Source organism: Lissotriton vulgaris, chromosome 5 (genome assembly GCF_964263255.1).
Source record: "Lissotriton vulgaris chromosome 5, aLisVul1.2, whole genome shotgun sequence".
Taxonomy (NCBI): domain Eukaryota; kingdom Metazoa; phylum Chordata; class Amphibia; order Caudata; family Salamandridae; genus Lissotriton; species Lissotriton vulgaris.
Genome location: NC_141693.1, coordinates 205,707,622 through 205,726,453, shown reverse-complemented (window position 1 = coordinate 205,726,453; position 18,832 = coordinate 205,707,622). Strand labels below are relative to the sequence as shown.

General features: G+C 41.8%; 1 protein-coding gene across 1 annotated transcript in view; it reads left to right on the top strand.

The window, feature by feature from the left end:
• TMEM141 (transmembrane protein 141) overlaps window positions 1–18,832 on the top strand; it is a 107,260-nt gene that overhangs the window by 33,628 nt on the left and 54,800 nt on the right. Inside the window, exons 2-3 of the mRNA XM_086921174.1 lie at window positions 6,590–6,656; window positions 16,346–16,429. Of these exons, the coding sequence (XP_086777300.1) occupies window positions 6,590–6,656; window positions 16,346–16,429 (151 nt within the window). The remainder of the gene's footprint in view (window positions 1–6,589; window positions 6,657–16,345; window positions 16,430–18,832) is intronic.

Genomic DNA, 18,832 nt, shown 5'->3' with positions numbered 1-18,832 from the left:
TATGTTGCGCAGTATTGATTAAACAATAGCGATTACCGGCGTACAGTTAATTGAATCACTCTTACCCCACTCGGGTCGGTCGGCGTCGGTTGCTGCCCTCCGGTAGGTTTCCGACGATTCCGTCTCCTTATGTTGTTCCTTTTGGGGTTCTTCGAGTGTTCAAATTAGATTGTATCCGTTGCCGTTTATTGTCGCTTCTTCGTTGTTTAATCTGCTGCATCAGAAGTCTGCTGGTTTGCGATGGCTGCCTGGAGTCTTTTTCTCGTCAAAAAATGGCTCCCAGTTTGATCCTCCTCGACTCCGGCGCACTTTTTTTTGGCGTGGTGCGTGTTACCTTTCGGCAGGATCTCGCCGATGTCATATACAAAAGATTCCCCAGAAACCAGTCTGGAGACAGAGGAACGCACACACTCGTATTCTTGGTTATTACAGCGTCTTTAGTTTAGACAAAATTGCCACAAGTGATGTCACTGACCATGTCATGAGTGATGTAATATGTGACGTCATCAGCAGTGCATTGCGGGCACCAAGTTATAGTTAGCTGAACTAACTATAACGAAGGAATTTTAATGGTTTTGTAGAGATAAATGTCCAGCTAACTATAACATGGGTGAAACCTATGGTTTTTTCAGTGAATTTCAAAGGTTTTGTAAATGATAATTTTGAAATATACTAGTTATTATATTTATTTCTTTTTATAGTAATTTCCTACATTTTTATTATAAATACTTATATTTATTTTAGTTTTAAAGTTATATTTCATATTTTTAATGTAAAATAATAACAAAAGTAAACTCAAAAAGAATGCACTGCTAGTGCAACTGCCTCGGTGAATTTGTAAGTGTTTGTTAGAGGCAGATTTACAACCCTCTTGTGCCTCTTTTACACCACTGTTGCATCACTTTTCTGATGAAGCAGTGGTGCAAAAGATGCACCACAATATGTGGTATTTAGAATGTGACGTATCTGGGAGGTACTTCACATTGTAAATCCCTGTACCGGAAGGACACATTCCTACATGGGGGGGGGGGCATTCTGCGCAGGAACACCTCCTAAAAGAGGCTGACTAAAATCTACAAGATTTCACTTTGTCACTTTTGCGCTCATTCTGTGTCAAAACCCTGCACTACCTTAAAGCAGGTGTAGGGATTGACACAGCAGTCTGAGCAAAGAGCCCCCAGACCATTGCTGGAGATACGTTGCACTTCCAACATAACTCAAACAATGCACCACCTTTACAGCTCAGATACATCACATATATGTGCCATTTCTGTTCCATGGTACACCCCATTGTAAATATGGCACATCCATGGTGGTGGTGTCACGGAGCACAATAACTGACATATTCCTGGGGATATGCCAGTTATTGTATATGTGCCCATTAGTGTTTTAATGTAGTGATAGGATTACTACATACGGATGAATGAGTCACTACAAAACTAAAACAACAGTGGCAGAGTGTTTGCTGGAAGTGTAACGATACAAACTAGTAAATTGAACGTATAAAACACAAATTTGCAAGCACATAGAAGACTGCATACATCGTCTATAAGGCACAAGATGGCCGCCAACACTTCCTGGTTTCGAGTGTTGACAGACAGTTCACAGCCAATCAGCATGCAGCTCGCGCTCGGAATTGAACGGATTTCCGTACGCGTGCTGAACTCCGTCTCTAGATATCGCTATGATTGTACTTGCAATTTTCTCAAAAACTACTGAACGGATTTACACCATTTAACAAAAGGCACAATCTGCGAACAGAACTCTACCTCTCTGCCACATTTTGTGTAATTCCATTCAGCCGTTCGGGCTGTAGCCCTGGCTAAAGGTCCCTATGGAAAATTGCATGGGGAAAACACGTTTTGGGACCCCCCTTTTTCCTCGGCCTCCACTTGAGAAATCACCCCCAAACTTTTAGGGAAGGAGCGGAAGCGAACAGGCCATTTCCTTGGAGAAATTCACGAAGATTCATCCACCGGTGCCAAAGTTATTCCAAATAGAATGTTGTGGATTTCCTATGGAAACTAGGTCCTAACTATAACTACCTACTGGCGACCGCCAGTAGGATATTTATATATATATATATATATATATATATATATATATATATATATATATATATATATATATATATATATACACACATAGATTTAATTTTAGAACACTCAACTTTATGTTTGATTTTCATGACTCTCGCCTTTATATTTCATTTTAAAAGTGCATGATTTTTCTATTTCTAGTGCTATAAAACACTATTTTCAGTGCCTCCACCTAGTAAACAGTCCTGCAGATGGTAGTAGTGAATTTACAGATTATCGTACGTAGCTGCCGAATGGCCACATGTATGGTTTGAGACCACCAGCCAGTCCATCCTTTTCAGCCACCATCATGATGCATTCTGAAATTTGTAGTTTTTCTTTCAATATTGTAAAAGAAAGCTTGAAAACCTGACATAAAACGTGCAATTGATTGAAAAGTCAAGAAGGCCACACAGGGTCATCTAATGCTCTCTCCAACGTAGCAGAATCTGCAAAAGCTGTCAAGTTTCAGATTGCCCAGCTGTCCCGTGATGCTGCATCACTCTCTCCTCCTTTTGCCTTGTTTTTCGCTGCACTACTAGCAATTTCATCTCTCTCACACACACTTTCTCTCTTTCTCACACACACCACACTTTCCCAGACATATATATCAACTATTTCTAAAGTTGTCTATCACACACACATTTTCTCTCAAATTTACGCACCCAATTTATACTCTCACATACACATTTCTCTCACACATGCTTTCAGACACCCCTCCCTTCTGTCACACACAGTTTCGCCCCTTTTTTGTAAAATATTTTTATTATTTTTCAACACACACAAAACCCCCCTTGTACATGACTCATTGCTACATGGGGCACATTCCTTATTACATTGCATTGATATTAGCTGTCCGCCTGCAAGCTAACATTCACATCTTAAGACGATCTGCATGACGCTATCAATCCTCCTTATCACCTGTTCGTATCATCATCAGTGTAGGCATGCCAAATCGTCCCACAGCACATTGTTCTTGAGACTTGGTGCCCCCTGCCTATTCTTACCCCTCCCTCTCCCTCCCCACTAACTCCCCCACCGGTGTGCTCCATGCACTATAAACAAGGATAATCAAACATCAATATTGTGCTAGGGTGTGCGGGTCTCCCATTACATTTGATCTATTCTCCCTCATACGCTATCTCCGCTCCTACCCCTTTGCTCTCTCATTTCGCCCCTGCTTATCTATACTCTGTATGCCCCAGCACATTCCCGAGGCGCCTCCAGTTAGTCAGTGTCCGAGTCCGACTCCGGGAGCCTCATCAATGCCACCAATGCTTCCCACGCCCGTGCAGTTTCCATCGCTTTTTCGTTATTCGCTCTCCTGGCCTGTTGAAACCTGGCCATACTCTTGCTATCCGCCCAGTTCTCGAATTCCACCCTCCATCTCGCCACGCAAGGCCCCATTTGGGATGTCCACTGTCTTGTTAGTTCTCGTTTGACCAACAACAGCCCCAAATCGATAAATTTGCTTGTGATCTTAGTGCGCGCTATGTGCGGAAACCAGTGCAGTATGCATGCCCCCATGTCCGGCTCTATCTGCCTATCCGTTGCTCCACATAGCACCTCGACCACCTCCTCCCAGTATGTTTCTAGCTGTGGGCAACTCCACATCATGTGTTGGAAGTCCGCTGCCCTCGTGTTACATCTTGGGCAGCACGCCGAGTCCACATGAACATATTTAGTTATCTGCTCTAGGGTTAAATATGCCCTGTGGAGAAAGTAAAAATTAATGAGTTGGAATCATCTGGCATTCCGAGTGCCTTTCCATGCCCTTTCCACAATCGTATTCCAGGTCGTTTCAGGTATCTCCTTACCCGAGTCGGTTTCCCACCTTTCACGTAACCAATTCAATGGCTGCTGTCCCTCTTTCACCGTTCACCCTCACAGGCATGTGACTGCCTTCACTGTCCCTGCTGAAATTACAACATATTGACATGTCAAGGACGTCTGCGGTTCCGATAACCCTTCTCCCCAGTATTTCTGGATCGCAGATAGCAGAGCTGCATGTAGCAAAATATCACCCTTAGGCAAACCTTATCTGTCTTGCAGTGCCTGAAAAGGCAAGAGGGCTCCCTCCCCATACAGATCCCAGATCATTTGCAACCCCAGATCTTCCCAGTCTGCAAGTGCTGACCAGTCCCCTCCATGCGGAAAGGCCGTGCACTTGCCCAGGGGTATTTCTGATGCGTACGGACTACTAATGTACAATGTCTTGGCGGTGAGATAGATCAATCACCTAGGGGGTACCAGATCCTGAGTTCTGGCGGACATGGCGTAGGAGTTCTGGAACTGATGCACGGAGCATCAAATCTCAGTCACAACAGAATATCTCCTGGGCCAAGCAATCAGATAGCAGATTTGCACTCAAGACATTTTCACAACTCCAGCCCGTGGAAGCTAGACTATCAGGTGGCTCTCAACCCTATGGGGCCCAATTTCAATAGACCTGTTAGCGTCTCGACCATCAGCTTTCCTGGTTCTGCAGTTGGAGATCGGACCCACAGGTGGTGGCCACAAATGCGTTTCTCTAGGACTGGAGCCAGGAATGGGGCTATGCATTTCCTCCTCTCCTTGATGATCACTCGGTCCTTGCCTCAGGTCTGCCAGCAGACAGTGGAAGTAGTCATGATAACCTCCATGTAGAGGTCGCAAGTTTGGTTTCTGGTTCTTCTGGAACTTTCTTGGGATTGTCCATTCAGAGTCCCCCTGCTTTCACACATTCTGTTGAATCTGGACCAGACACCGAATTGCCTGGTATCAAAGGGTTCCCACCAGTTGACGGCTTGGTGGATTACAGGCAACACTGGTCGCTCCCAGCTCCTCCTGTCCAAGACACGGGCAGGCAGTACCTCCAAACAATACCATTCTGCCTGGATTAGATGAGTTTTTTTACGGAACCCGGATCCCATGGTTGTTGATATAGTGCAGGTATTGAATTTCCTGTCTGTCCTGGCAGAGCACGGTCAGACCTACCACTCAAGTCAACACGGTCAGATCTGCCATTTCAGCAGGGCATGATCCCATAGATGGGGCCCCGGTCAGGGAGCACCTGTTTGTTTGCCAGCTGTTCCGTGGCATCTACCTTTCTCTTCCTCCTGAGTCATGCAATTTAGTTCTGTGGGACGTAAATCTAGTCCTAAACCTTTTTCTGTCCTGGCAACCAAATCGGTACTTATCCAAAAAGGAACTTTCAACCGAATGGCGATGCAACTTTGCTCGGTTTCCTGTAGACTGATCTCAGATGTGCGAGCCTTAGACATTTCTGCAAGAGTGTTTCCCCCTGATAGGGTAGTCTTTACCGTGAGTCGCCGTACCAAGTTGAATACTTGTATGATCACTTAACCAGCGTTCCTGGACCCTCCCAAGTTATGCTTTGTGCATTGCCTGAGAGCATATAAGGAAATTTATCAAGAAGTCTGCCCTCCTGGGGAACGGCAACTACGCATTACATTAAAAAAGCCATTTAAGTTGATATCCTCACCCCCTATAGCTTGGTGGTCCATTGGGTCATGTAAGAAGCAGGCATAGATACTAAGAAGCTTGGAGCGCATTCCGCAAGGGGTGCTGTGGCTTTAAATCCTTTTGTTTGGGGGGGGGGGCGTGCCTGGGGGACCTGTTGCACAAGGCAGACTGTTCCTTGGACTCAACCTTCAAGAGATTCTACTGGTGGTGGAGGTGGCTCAGTAGGTGGTGAATATGTTTTGAACTAGCATAATCCTTGCCTCTGGTACTTAGACTGAAAATGTGCCTAACAACTTGAAGGTAAGTTTCAATTCTATTAAGGACACGGATTATCCCACCCGGCAATCATCGAGATGAGGACCCTTCCCATATCATTGTAAGTACGGCTGTTATCAGTACGGTGATTACAAATGAAATGTATTGATGTCATGGTATTAAAGTTATCTGCCTTAATAGAAGTGTGCTTTATCTTGTGACATGTTTAGATAAAATACAGTTAAAAATGTTTCTGACATGGCGTATTGTTGCAGGAAAAGATGGATCGAAACGGGGCTTGTGATATTGTACTGATGGCATGATTCACGCGAAGAAAGAGTGAGTTCAGTCAGCGAGGAAGGACTATGTGAGACCCTAAATTATGCATACTAAAGAAGGACTCTTATTCTATTGATGGTTTCCCGATGTTCATGGAAAATAGATTTTTCTGAAATGTTAAAATGGCTGCTATTATGAGAAATTAGTATTGAAGCGAAGGAAAATGAGCATAATCCGTGTCCTTAATAAAATCTAAACTTTCCTTCACGTTGTTCGGCACGTTTTCATTCCTGTTAAGATCAAAGGGAAGAGGCTCAGTCATAATTGTGATGGTTCACACCCATGTTTAATATTTCATACCTTACAAAAATGTGTTCCGTTGTCATAACGTTCCATCTTATTTCCTTGCATATGTGTCTCAAGCTTTATTTTGAGCAACTGCAGTTCCCAATGCCACTTGTAAGAGAAAATGTAATGTCCACAAGTAACATGACTTTTTGGGCCTATTTCAGGGGCTGTCAGAGTATACAGCATGCCAGTCCCAGGCTTTTATGAAAGGAACAGGAACTTTTATATCAGGTAATACTCCATTCCAGCTTGAGGGGGATCTACTACAGGGTGCAGGCACTAAACAGAAACTGGAAGAACACTACTGGCAGACTTAACACTGGGTACTTGATTACACATGAACATCCAAAAAGACATTCAAAGACCTAGATTGTTCAAATATTTCTATTTTACTCTATAGTACTAATGTGATTAAACAGCAGAGCTTACTAAGAAGAGTTGGAAAATCCAAAGTTCCCGGGGGTCATTTTTACTGCAAAGCAAATTTCTGCATCACCCACTAGGCAAAAGAAAATCAGGTTTATAATGCTGTAGTGCTATGTTAGGGAAGTAAAGGGGCCTTTCTTTAGTTGGGAAGTGAGCTGGACAGAGCAGAGTTAAAGTTGAAAGGGAATAGGTCCTAATTTTCTCCACTGTACAATAGAAATGTGTTAGTAGGAATATTGCAACTCTTTAAATGTGGACTTTTATTGAAGAGGGAGAAATGTCAGAAGTCTGCATGCTTTGAGACCATGTACATACAATGTTTTAAATTGAATGCAGTCATTTGTTGTTATATAGCTACCAGTGACTAATGGTGATTCTGGGGGTTTTAACTGAAGAACACATCCTAGGCTACATTTTACTGGTTACCATCTGCTGTGCACCGTGGCTACTGTGTCGGGTGTGTTTAGTGAAAGAATAGCTTGCTGGTTCCCTCTACAGTAACTTCATCTGCATTTGGTGTTCATTGATGGGAATCTCTACTTTTTAATATGTATATTTAGCATCTGTTTACACATTGTCCTCTATGCAGCGTTCCCTGCTAATCTATCAAAAGCAGGTCTTCTTGGCAAGGATAAGATAATTTTCCTGCTGTATAGATAAGACCTGCTTCTTCCTGAAACAATTCCAGACTCCATAATGAATAAGAGAGTACTGTAAGGTTGTCAGACGCAGATTCAAATAATGAAAAGGAAAACAGCCCAAATTGTAGCAACAAGGTACCAAAAACTGCTGGAAAAGTGCAGGCGACAACCTGGAAAAAATTGTAGCTCAAACAGGGTCCTCCGAGTGAGTAATAAGCAAACTAGCGAAGTTGCAAAGCATAATAAATCCATTTCAGGCTCCTTTTTAGGTCTCGCCTGTCGCGAGGCACGCATTACAGCGCTTTGACACAACGTGTACATTGTATGTTTAGACTTTTTAATTGTAAATGAACACTAAAACAATGCTGTTGTCTTTCAGAGTGCGCTTGTTCATGTTGAGTTCACATCGTGTCCCAAAATGCAAATGCACCCTGTGACGTACGCCACTACATTTGAGAGAAACGTGGGACTAAGAGAGTTCCCCCACCCCCTCCTCCCCCCAACACACACACTAATTACCTTTTACATAAAATCGACGGAAATTAATTGTTATTATTTGCCAAGAGGCAAGAAGTTCCCTCCGTCTTGTTATTTTTTGTGTGTGCAATTTACAGCAGTATATTAAATAACGCACGTCCATTCGGACCGGCGAATTTTCACCCAGTAAGCTGCTCGCGATAGTCCGAACGCTCACAGGAGGCTCGCGGATCCAGAGAAAGTGAATGTACAATTTGTCCCACAACAATATTTTGGCCTGCTCTAAATAACAGGCACTTTCCGCTTCTCGTGATGTAGTTTCCAGCTACACTATATGCTTTCCTGAGATCCAAATCTTAGATTATATTTTCTCACGGATGGAGAGCCTGTGTTGAAAAAAATATGCTACTGCGCCATTATAACCAGCGAATCCTCCAAGATTAAAAGTTTCAAAAGCCAACGGGCCATGATTTTGCATCGACCACGTGGAGGTGATAAACGTTTTCTTGCAGACAAACCAAAAAAAAAAAAAGAATCATGCCTGTTATATATTACACACGACTTCAAGGTCACATAACAAATCGGTTACCATAAAGTCTACAAACACGCTAGGACTGTTCACGTTGCCTTGCAAGACACGGCTTCACATACTCGACGTAGTAGATAGATACATTAACATGTATGAAGGTTGTCTAAGCGTGTGAGTGTGCTTGCAGGAAAATAAACATGAATATAAACATGTATGTACACATATATAAATATATACACAGACACATGCATGCAACCCTAAATTGCATCAATGGGTATGCACGTTAAAAGTCGTGTGAAAAACAGATGTGTAAAGCAATGCATTTCGAAAATTAACTTTTTTATTCTATGTATTTTGCGACTCGTCCCATTTTAAATATTGGATTTTCAAGAAAACTACAGTTTTTCAAATGATAACTGCGTTCAAGAAGAATGAAACCATGCGTATCAGTTTTTGAACAGCTGTGTGGCACATACTTTAAAGTTTTTTTTCGGTCCCGGTTTCTTTCTAGCTTGTGAAAACAGAAAGCTCTCTGCAGAACAAGACACACGATCAACCCCCACAATGTTTGTTGCATTACAATTCGGCCTGGAATAAGACGTGAGTGGTCGGGCCATTACGCGGTTGGCCCGGGCTTTTGATTACAAGTGTGAAAGCACAGATGAACAACGTTTCAGCAGCTGGAAGTGTGTACACTGTGTGTGTGTGGCGAAGTGGCCTTTCATTTCAGAGCCAATTGGCGCTCCAAGGTCTGAGGGAGCTCTCTGGTTTGCCAGCTGATGCCCTCTTCCCGCCACACTCACCCTCACACACACTCACACCCCCTCACACTCACACACACTCCCACACCCTCACTCCCCTCAAAAAATAACACCCCTCACAACAAGCTCACACTCACTACACCGGACAGCCGCACCCACTCACACCCCTCACACTCTCTCACCATCAACACCCCTCAGCCTCACACAGCCTTACCCTCATCCCCTCACCCTCACACACCCTCAATCACCCTCACACCATCACCCTCACACACCCTAACTCTCACCCTCAACAACTCACACACACTCACACTCCCTCGCTCACCCTCACACACACACACACCCCCTCACCCTCACACCCCATCACCCTCACACCCCCTCACTCACTCACACTCACAATCACTCACACTCAGCCTCACACACCCTCACGCTCACACACCGTCACACACCCTCTGCCTAACAACACCTCTCTCACCCTCAATCACCCTCACACACACTCACACTCACACACCGTCACACACCTGAAACCTCACACCCCATCACTCACCCTCACACACACACCCCCTCATCCTCAAACACCTTACCCTCACACACACGCTCCCCTAAAACCCATCACAACACTCTCACACTCACTACACCTCACACACTCTCAGACGCTAACAACCTCACTCATCCTCACACACACTCACACCCCCTCACCCTCACACCCCATCACACTCACACACGCTCACTCCCCTCACCCTCACAACAACACCCTCACACCCCCTCACTCACACTCACTCACACTCACTCACAATGACTCACACTCACCCTCACACACCGTCACACACCCTCTGCGTAACAACACCTCTCACACCCTCACTCACCCTCACACACACTCACACTCACGCACCGTCACACACCCGAAGCCTCACACCCCCTCACTCACCCTCACACTCACACACACACCCCCTCACCCTCAAACACATGACATTCACACACACACCCTCCCCTGACACCCGTCACAACACTCACACTCTCTACACCTCGCACACTCACCATCAAACACCCTCCCACACACTCACCCACGCTCAGCCTTGCAACTTGTCACAATAAACACGCCTCACACTCACACACCCTTACCATCATCCCCTCAGCCTCATTCACATTCAATCAACATCACAACACCTAACTCTCAGACTCACCCGCTCACACACAATCACACTCCCTAACTCACCCTCACACACCCTCAGCCTCACACCGTCACACACTCTCACTAAACATCAAAAACACTCACTCACCCTCACACACCCTCACCAACACACACCGTCACATACACTCAGCCTCACAAACACTCACTCAACTTCACCATCACACACACTCACACCCCCTCACACTCACACTCCCTCACACTCACAACACTCATGCTCACACCCCTCACACTCACATTCCTCACTCTCACACCCCTCACCCTCACACCACTCAAGCCACAGATGGGTGGGCGATGGGAGGACGCTCAGCTTGCAGGGCTGTGCTTCTATCCCCTGCTGCACTCTCCTGCTCTCTACAAATGTGGCATAACAATATAAGCTGCCATCAAAGTCACGTCAATACAAATCATGTGGCATTCCAAATGCTATAGGTGTCACATTAAAAAAAAAAAACTATTGGCATTGTAAATGACTAATCTATCAATGTAGCTATTTGGGAAAACTACACACAAAAAAAAAAAATTTACAATACCAATAGCTCCCACTTTTCTAATGCGAGACCTATTGCATTTCCAATGCTTGTATTGTAAGTAACCTGGAAGAGGTTTCAGAATGAAAAGGGTAGTGGCTTGAGATTCAACTCGTGGAAAAAGAGATGGTTCCTGCAGACATTCCAACTCAGAAATCAGGAGCTGGATTATTTAAAAAAAAGTTCTCAGCAATTTGCAACTATACTGATAACAAAGAGTACCTAAAATGTATGCTCATGGCTCTTCGATCATGCATACAACATGCCAGAGACATTGCATGCATGCAACACAGTAAATGGGAACCCCGAGGGAGAGCTTGTCATGTCTCTGAGCAAGAAAACGGCCAGAGAGGAAATGATTCTGAATGCACAACCTCTTTCTCTCAGACGAGCCAGCGAACTTTACAAACAAATATCTCCAAGTGAGAGCGCATACAAGATGGTTTTCTGACCTCAGGTAAATTCTTAACTAAATCCAAGTAGATGACACTCCATTCTCTCTATCCTAATCAACTGCCAAAATAGTAAATGGGTTAACACCATATCTGAATGCAATACAGTCATGAATGGCTGATTGCTTGTTATAGATCTAACAAGGGAACTGAAATGCTGACTCTATAGTTTAACCTGCTGATTATCAATCCAAACTCTACCCCACATCGATTACCCAGTGTTATACCGTAATCCTCAGTATGCATTCTATCAATCTTATTTGTATCACAACTTAATTAATTACTCAAGTTATCTTGGGGAATTATCACAGATATCTTTTGAATTTCCTATTAGGACTAGCCTGTACAATACAGTCCCAAGATACTTTCATATATATGTGTGCTTTGTCAATAAACAGATATAGAACCTCCAGAGTTAACCACAGTGTGCAAGGACATATAGGCAAAAATATACATCTTTCATACCTGACATTGGGCCTAAAAAAGGCCATCGGCGGAGGAGACTAGTCCTGCATCAACAACTGATTCGGCATTAGTATTACAGCAAAGTATGCCTCTTAAGACTATGAAAAGGCCCCATTACCTTCTCACTGGATCATTGGCAACTTAAAGCTCGTCATTCCTTCTCCTAATGAAGGAAATTGAATGGAACCGTGGATGCAAGCCTGGACACCAGAAACACGCTCCGCTCTACAGTTTACATCTAGTTTGATATTTTCAAGAAACTTTCAAATCAGGCTCCGGCCTAGAAACCTGATCGGCAAGCACAAACCTGTTCTAACCTTGAGAAGGGACCAAGCAATTTCCAACCTTGAGAAGGGACCTCCCTTGTACCATCAGCTTGTATTTACTTTCCTGTCTCACCCAGGAATAATATATTTGACTCCTGATAGACTTCTATTTAACCTCCATGGAAGATACAACAATACAGATGTTTATCACTGATAACTCTGTCGTCCATTGGCAGTCTATAGTTGTGCTTGCTATCTTTTTGTAGCTTGATGCAGTGGACGTGGTGGAGAAAATATACCTGCATTGACAAAAAAATCTATATGGTAACAGTTTGGTTTAAATGTGAGACAAGCTAGGGTGATTTGAATTAAATAATAATTTCTGTGAAAACTCACCCTTTATTTTACTTATCCTTCGTTATCCTTCAAAGGCATGCCTCTGATGTTGGCACGCTGGTCAGTGGGACCAAACATTTCAGATTTAAGAATCATAAGAACTCATAAGGCTGAGTGCAAAACGTTTTGTATTTGGTTTTGTAACTGGTATCAAAGATTTATTGCAAGGTGAATAAACTAATGGAGGTTTGGGTAGAGAACGGAGCAATGCACATGTACAGGTAGGGTTTCAAGACTACAAAACATTAATACGTTATTATTTTTTATAAATTGCACGATCTGCAGGTATCCAAAATAAAAAAGCTTACAACGATCGCCACATCTTTCTTGGATGTTCTGCCAGGAGATAATCCGGCTTCCTACCCAAAATGTTGTCATTCTTTGAATCAGTTCATATACCAGTATCTCGTATGATTTTTTTAGGAATTTGTAACCCCAGGGCCTGGCATTCATCCAGCTGCAGATATCTATAGCCCACGGATTGTCCCCTCCTGGCATAAAATGTCCGAAGTCTGGTAGAGTATTCCTGAAAAACCTTGTATCTTGTCTTTTTTGGGAATTTTGCAGTCTTTAAAAAAGCCGGTATCTGAGACCCCTCCTCCTGCACCATCTTTTCAATCAAAACATTGTCCTGAGTTCCTACGGCATCTAAGATCTGCAATATTCTATCTGAAAGAGCTGCTTCGTAATTGGAATACATGTTGGGTAGCGCCAATCCACCCAGGGTTATATTCAATTGAAGTATTGGAAATTCAACTCTAAAAGCCTTTTTATTCCAAATAAAACGCCTAAGGAGTGTATCTAGCTCCTTAAAATATGCACTGTTCATGTTATTCGGGATATTGGATAAAAGAAAAATCAACAAAGGTAAAATAGACATCTTAATCAATGTTACATGTCCTATCAATGTAAGAGGGGGAAATGTCCATCTCTCCAATGATTCCTTGATTTTGCTCAACATTGGTTCGTAATTCAGTCTGAAACGTTTTTCATATTGATTTGTTACTCTTACCCTTAAATAATGGATTGGTTGGTTATGAAATGTCTGTTGTTGAAGATTTAAAGGGAATGTGCTATACCGGTCACTGAAAACAAGCATTTCTGTCTTGCTGTGGTTAATTTTGTATCCCCCTATTGCTTGAAAACGATCAAATTCTGCCATTAGTTCTTAAAGATTTTGTCTTTCTGGCTTAAGATAAAGTACTGTATTGTCCACAAATCGCTTTAATTTAGACAGTCCCAGAATTGGTGGCTATATATTGCCATTGGCCCTAATATTGATAGCTAAAGGTTCAATAAAAAAAGTAAACTACACTGGTGAAAGAGGGAATCCCTACTGTGTCCCTCTATTTATTTTAACCACTCCTGCTAAGTTTTGAGAACCTTTGCCTGTGCACCATGGTATACTCTATAAAGACTGTTGGTAAACTACAAAAGGAAGTCAAACTTTGTAAGGGCATAAAAAAGAGCAGCCCAATTAATTAGATCAAATGCCTTTTCGGCGTCTACCATCATTTTGACAGCAGATGTCTAATTAATGTTACAGTAATTAAGGGCTTGTATTAAAAAAGTTATATCAACATGCTCCACTTTGGAGTAAACGAGGTGATGTATTTATAACTATTATGTCTTTCGTTGCTCGCTCTTTGATCCTCTAGAATTGGAGGACTTATAGAGCACTAACTTACCAGGAATGGTCTAATAAAATGATCCAAACTCAAAACTTTGCGAAAATCATACACTAGTAGGGTCGGGGGCCTTAAACGATTTACCTATAGGACTCTCTTTTCTACATACAAGCACTTTATAGGATATAATCATATAGTAATGACTGCTAAATTCCTCATCTTTGCACTTTAAGTATTACATATCCAATGTCTGCACTAATGCACTCTTGCACTTTCTAGATATACCTATGATTAGCTGCAGTATTGAAATTACAGATGTAAAAGATTGTATTAGGTTGCGATCGGACTCGCTCAATTACACACAAGCACTTTATAAGACATAATCATATAGAATTGATGGCTGCTAAATTCTTCTTCTTTGCATTTTAACCCCTTCGATGCTTGTGAGGGAACCATTCCGTCATCAGTCACGGTTGAGCTGTGCTGATGACGGAATGGTTCCGTCACGACCACACCCAGTTAAGGAATGTTCAGCAGGGGAGGGAAATCGGGGCAGCACGCAAGGTGTTAAGTATCACATATTCAATGTTTGCACTCAATGCACTCTCACACTTTCTAGATATACCTAGGATTAGCTGCACTATTGCAATTATAATCTAAAAGATTGTATTGGTTTGTGTAACTTAAATATATGTTCCTATACCGCTGAATAGATGTGAAGGTATCAAGATACTAAGCATAAGGAAGACTGATATGGCTACTGTATTCTAAACCCATCTGGTTTGTTATTGTGTATATGTATTCTGGTATTTTATTGGAAATAACGGAATAAGTCTCCTGTTAGGCTGAAACCACCATGACAAATTTGATATATCTGTTTTATCTGCTCATTTGAATAAAAATAAACAGGCTCCAATAACACAATCAAGAGACTCCCATATTCGAAGAGCTGAACGAATTTGTTGAGAGAGGGATATACCAGCCGAAAAAGGGAACTTGTTACCAATCAGTTGATTGTCTAAGAAATTCTTGTAGGCAGCACGTGTCTTCCTTCATCTTGAGAGCAACAATATGTTCTCTCTTGTTGTGGCGTGATATGGTGTAAAGTTATGGTATCTTTGTGTTACTTTGTGGTGATAGAGTATTTTCTTCTCAGAGAAAACAATCAATAGATGCTGGGCAGACGAAAAAGTGCTTTTTAAACATGGCCTACAACTTGCGTATTTCAGCAATATCGCTAATCAAGCTGGAATCCACGTAATAGCTATGATGTTAAGACTAGGAGTGAAATTTGGCAATTAGCAAGGTTAACCTCTTTGACAAACACATTTAATGAAGGAAGCTCAAAACTATGTGGGGATGACCTAGATTTCCTTCTTAAATGTGTTGCAAATTTTAGGTCCAGTAGTATTTCTATCATATGGTATTACACACGGATTGTAAGTTTTGGTGACACAAATGATGAAAATTAGGATTCATATACAATTCTCCCAATTTGTTTGCTGGTGGTAATAGCCAAGCCTTTTGTACACCAAATGTGATTCTACTGCATCACTACCTTAGTAAAAACTACTTTACTAATGGCTGAATTTATCCTGTAGTCCAAACACATTGTAATGGCAAGTAGTCACTGAATTGTGGAAAATGCATTATGTGCAGGAGCCCCAATCCTCAGCAGCAGTTGCTGTTTTAAAGGTATAGGAACATAGTAGGCATGAGCACTCAGACACAACCTATGTGATAAGTGGAAACAGCTAAGCAGGAGAGTTTTCCATACATTTCCCCATTATATGAGATCACTACTGTTATCTAAATGATTCAATTGCAGAGCAGGGTGGTCATGCTGGCATAGCACCCTAAGCTATAGGAAGGCTTCTCGCATTCTGAGATTCTGCGACCTATTTCACCCAGCCTCTCAATATCGGGGACTAGAAAATGGTGGCACTTAAGGACTCTCAGCCATTCGTTATGGAATGAATTTGCCATCTTTTGTCTGGTTCCAGCCTCTTACTGAGCATCTGTGCTTTGTACTATCTAACATTGTTACTTTCTAAGTACAAAATGTATTATCAGAAACTTACAAAGCCAATACCATAATTAAAACTGTGTGTACTAAAGTGAATCATATTTCATGTTGTTCCTATTACATGTCCTCTCTTGTAGGAACTGGAGCTGCTCTGGTGCTCCAGAAGATACTCAACAAGAAGTTGCCATACCCTCTGCAGTGGAGTGTGCTGATCTCTGTTGGTGCGTGTTTTTTCCGCCAAACTCATGCCACGGTTTTGCCAATACCTATAGGTTGAAAATAGCGTTTGCGCTGCTTTGTTTGTATTGTGTACTAATAGGAAGGAGTGGGTGCAGAACAAGCCATGTATGCATGTATGTGAAACAAGTGATTGGCAAATGTCTACAAGAGATACCACTTTTTGGGGGGCATGAATAGTATGAGAGTAGGAAAAACAAATCTATTGCATGCAAATTTGGCAGAGACTACTGATTTAGTTTACGAAGTGCAACAGCCACGCACATATTTTGATGCTTACTGTGCAGCAAAATACACAGATATAGTACCAAGCCTTGGTGAGGATCACCAAGGTAAGGCTTGTTTGTGAAGGACCAGGTAATTAGCTTGCCTCATCAGTTGTACTGAACAGAAATCCAAACCAAAGCCCCCATTCTGCAACACCCATGCGTGATCTGTTTAATCAGAAGAATTTTAAAAGTCTCTTAGAGAAACACAGTAGGGGGTGTAGAGTTTGTACACAGTGATTAGAAATGATTTGCTATTACCAAGGAGTGCTCTCTGGACAAGTAGGTGCTGGTGAAGATAGCTGAAAAGTGTTGGGATGCAAGAACGTATTCTCGCTCCAGTAGAGGATTTTTTTTTAATGTAAGTGAGGTATGTAGTGTAGGATTCAACTTGAATTATTTGTGTGGATTTGTGTCTTATATGGAAAGAATTTGGGGCCTGCCTTGCATCGTTTTTGGGTCTGGCTGGTATCTTTAAGAGACTTAGGGGCCAGATGTATCAAGAATTGCTTTTGCAATTCTTAAATAACAAAATTTACTGATTTGCTATTTAAGAATCGCAAAAATGCAATGTATGTAGGATTTGCACCAATTTATGTTGGGATCTAACTCCATACAATTCCTTGCAAGAACCACCGACCGAAATTACTATAAAAGAGTGAGGTTCAAGACCGCTAAAGATGCGGTTCGAATATGGAACATAATAATGGCTATTGATAAAACTTCATTTTTCCATCCTAATCTAACACTTTGGAACAATCCCGGATTACCAGGAATTTTCAATGATTCTGTTTGAAGAATATGGACTGACTTAGATATAACCAGGTTGGGTGACTTATATGGCTCAATGGGCTTTTTAGAGTTCGAAACATTGAGAGTACTTTACAAACTACCCGAAAATATGCAATTTAAATATATACAGATACGTAATTTTTTGATTGGCAAAATGAAACTTAAGGAAATAGTAGATTCAGATAATCGGGTATGTATATATAGGGCAGGGGGGGAAATAAATCGATAATTAGCTTGAGCATTAATTGTTTCATCCAATTCAAAACTGATGATTGTCTGAAGTTGGCGCAAAAATGGGCTACAAGACTAGGTGTGGATATATTATCGAACAACATTTCTTCTTTCTTAAATAATATTGACAAGCTTGTTCACTCATCTAGTTTAAAATGGCAAGCCTACAAGACTGTTTGTCAGTTATACTATACTCCGTTACAAATCTCTAAATGGACCAGTAATAATATTTTAAACAAACGTACCCATTGTCCGAAATGTAATCTATTGGCGGCCGACCTAGAGCATATGACTGTCTCATGTCCTACTCTGCGTATCTTTTGGGAAAATTTAGAAGATATTATGAAACAGAAAGAACTGATCTCTCTCTCTGCTCCACTATCAGTAGAGATGATACTCTTAGGATTGCAACCGACTACCGCTCCATTTAAAGATTTGATTTTTATTCTGTTATCATGTGCTAGACTGATTATTGCAAGGGTATGGATATCAGATAAACCACCTAATGTGGCTGAATGGTGGTTTTTGGTGAATGAAATACATGATATGGAATTTGCTTTGGCCAAAAAAAGAGGGGATCGATCACTAAAAAAAATGGATAAAATTTGGGGAACTCTTTTTCCTGGATAGATTTGATGTTTATGCTAACTATTTATGAATTGTCACTTTTGCATTTGCTTTGCTTGTTTTTTTCCTATTCTTTTTTGTTATATTGTATTGCACTATCGATTCTAATCAGTTAAATGACTCGTGTGTAAATCTCGATTGCCTGTGCTATCAATAATTTTTTTTTTTTTTAAAGGATTTGTAAAAGAGTTGCAAATCCTACAAATTCCTTAATAGCGCATCGCAAATTGCGATTCGCTATTACAGAATACATTCCCATTCATTACTATGGGAATAGGACTGCATTCGCAGTTTGCGAGTACCAAATAGATACTCAAAAATTGTGCATGCAGTTGCAAGGGTGCCAAAACGACACCCTGTTACACCACTGAAATATGCATCGGTGCACATGTGGCACACGTACATGCTCTAAGGGCATGTATGTGCGCCACATGACACTTAGAAAAATGCTAGAAAGTTCATTTTGAAAGG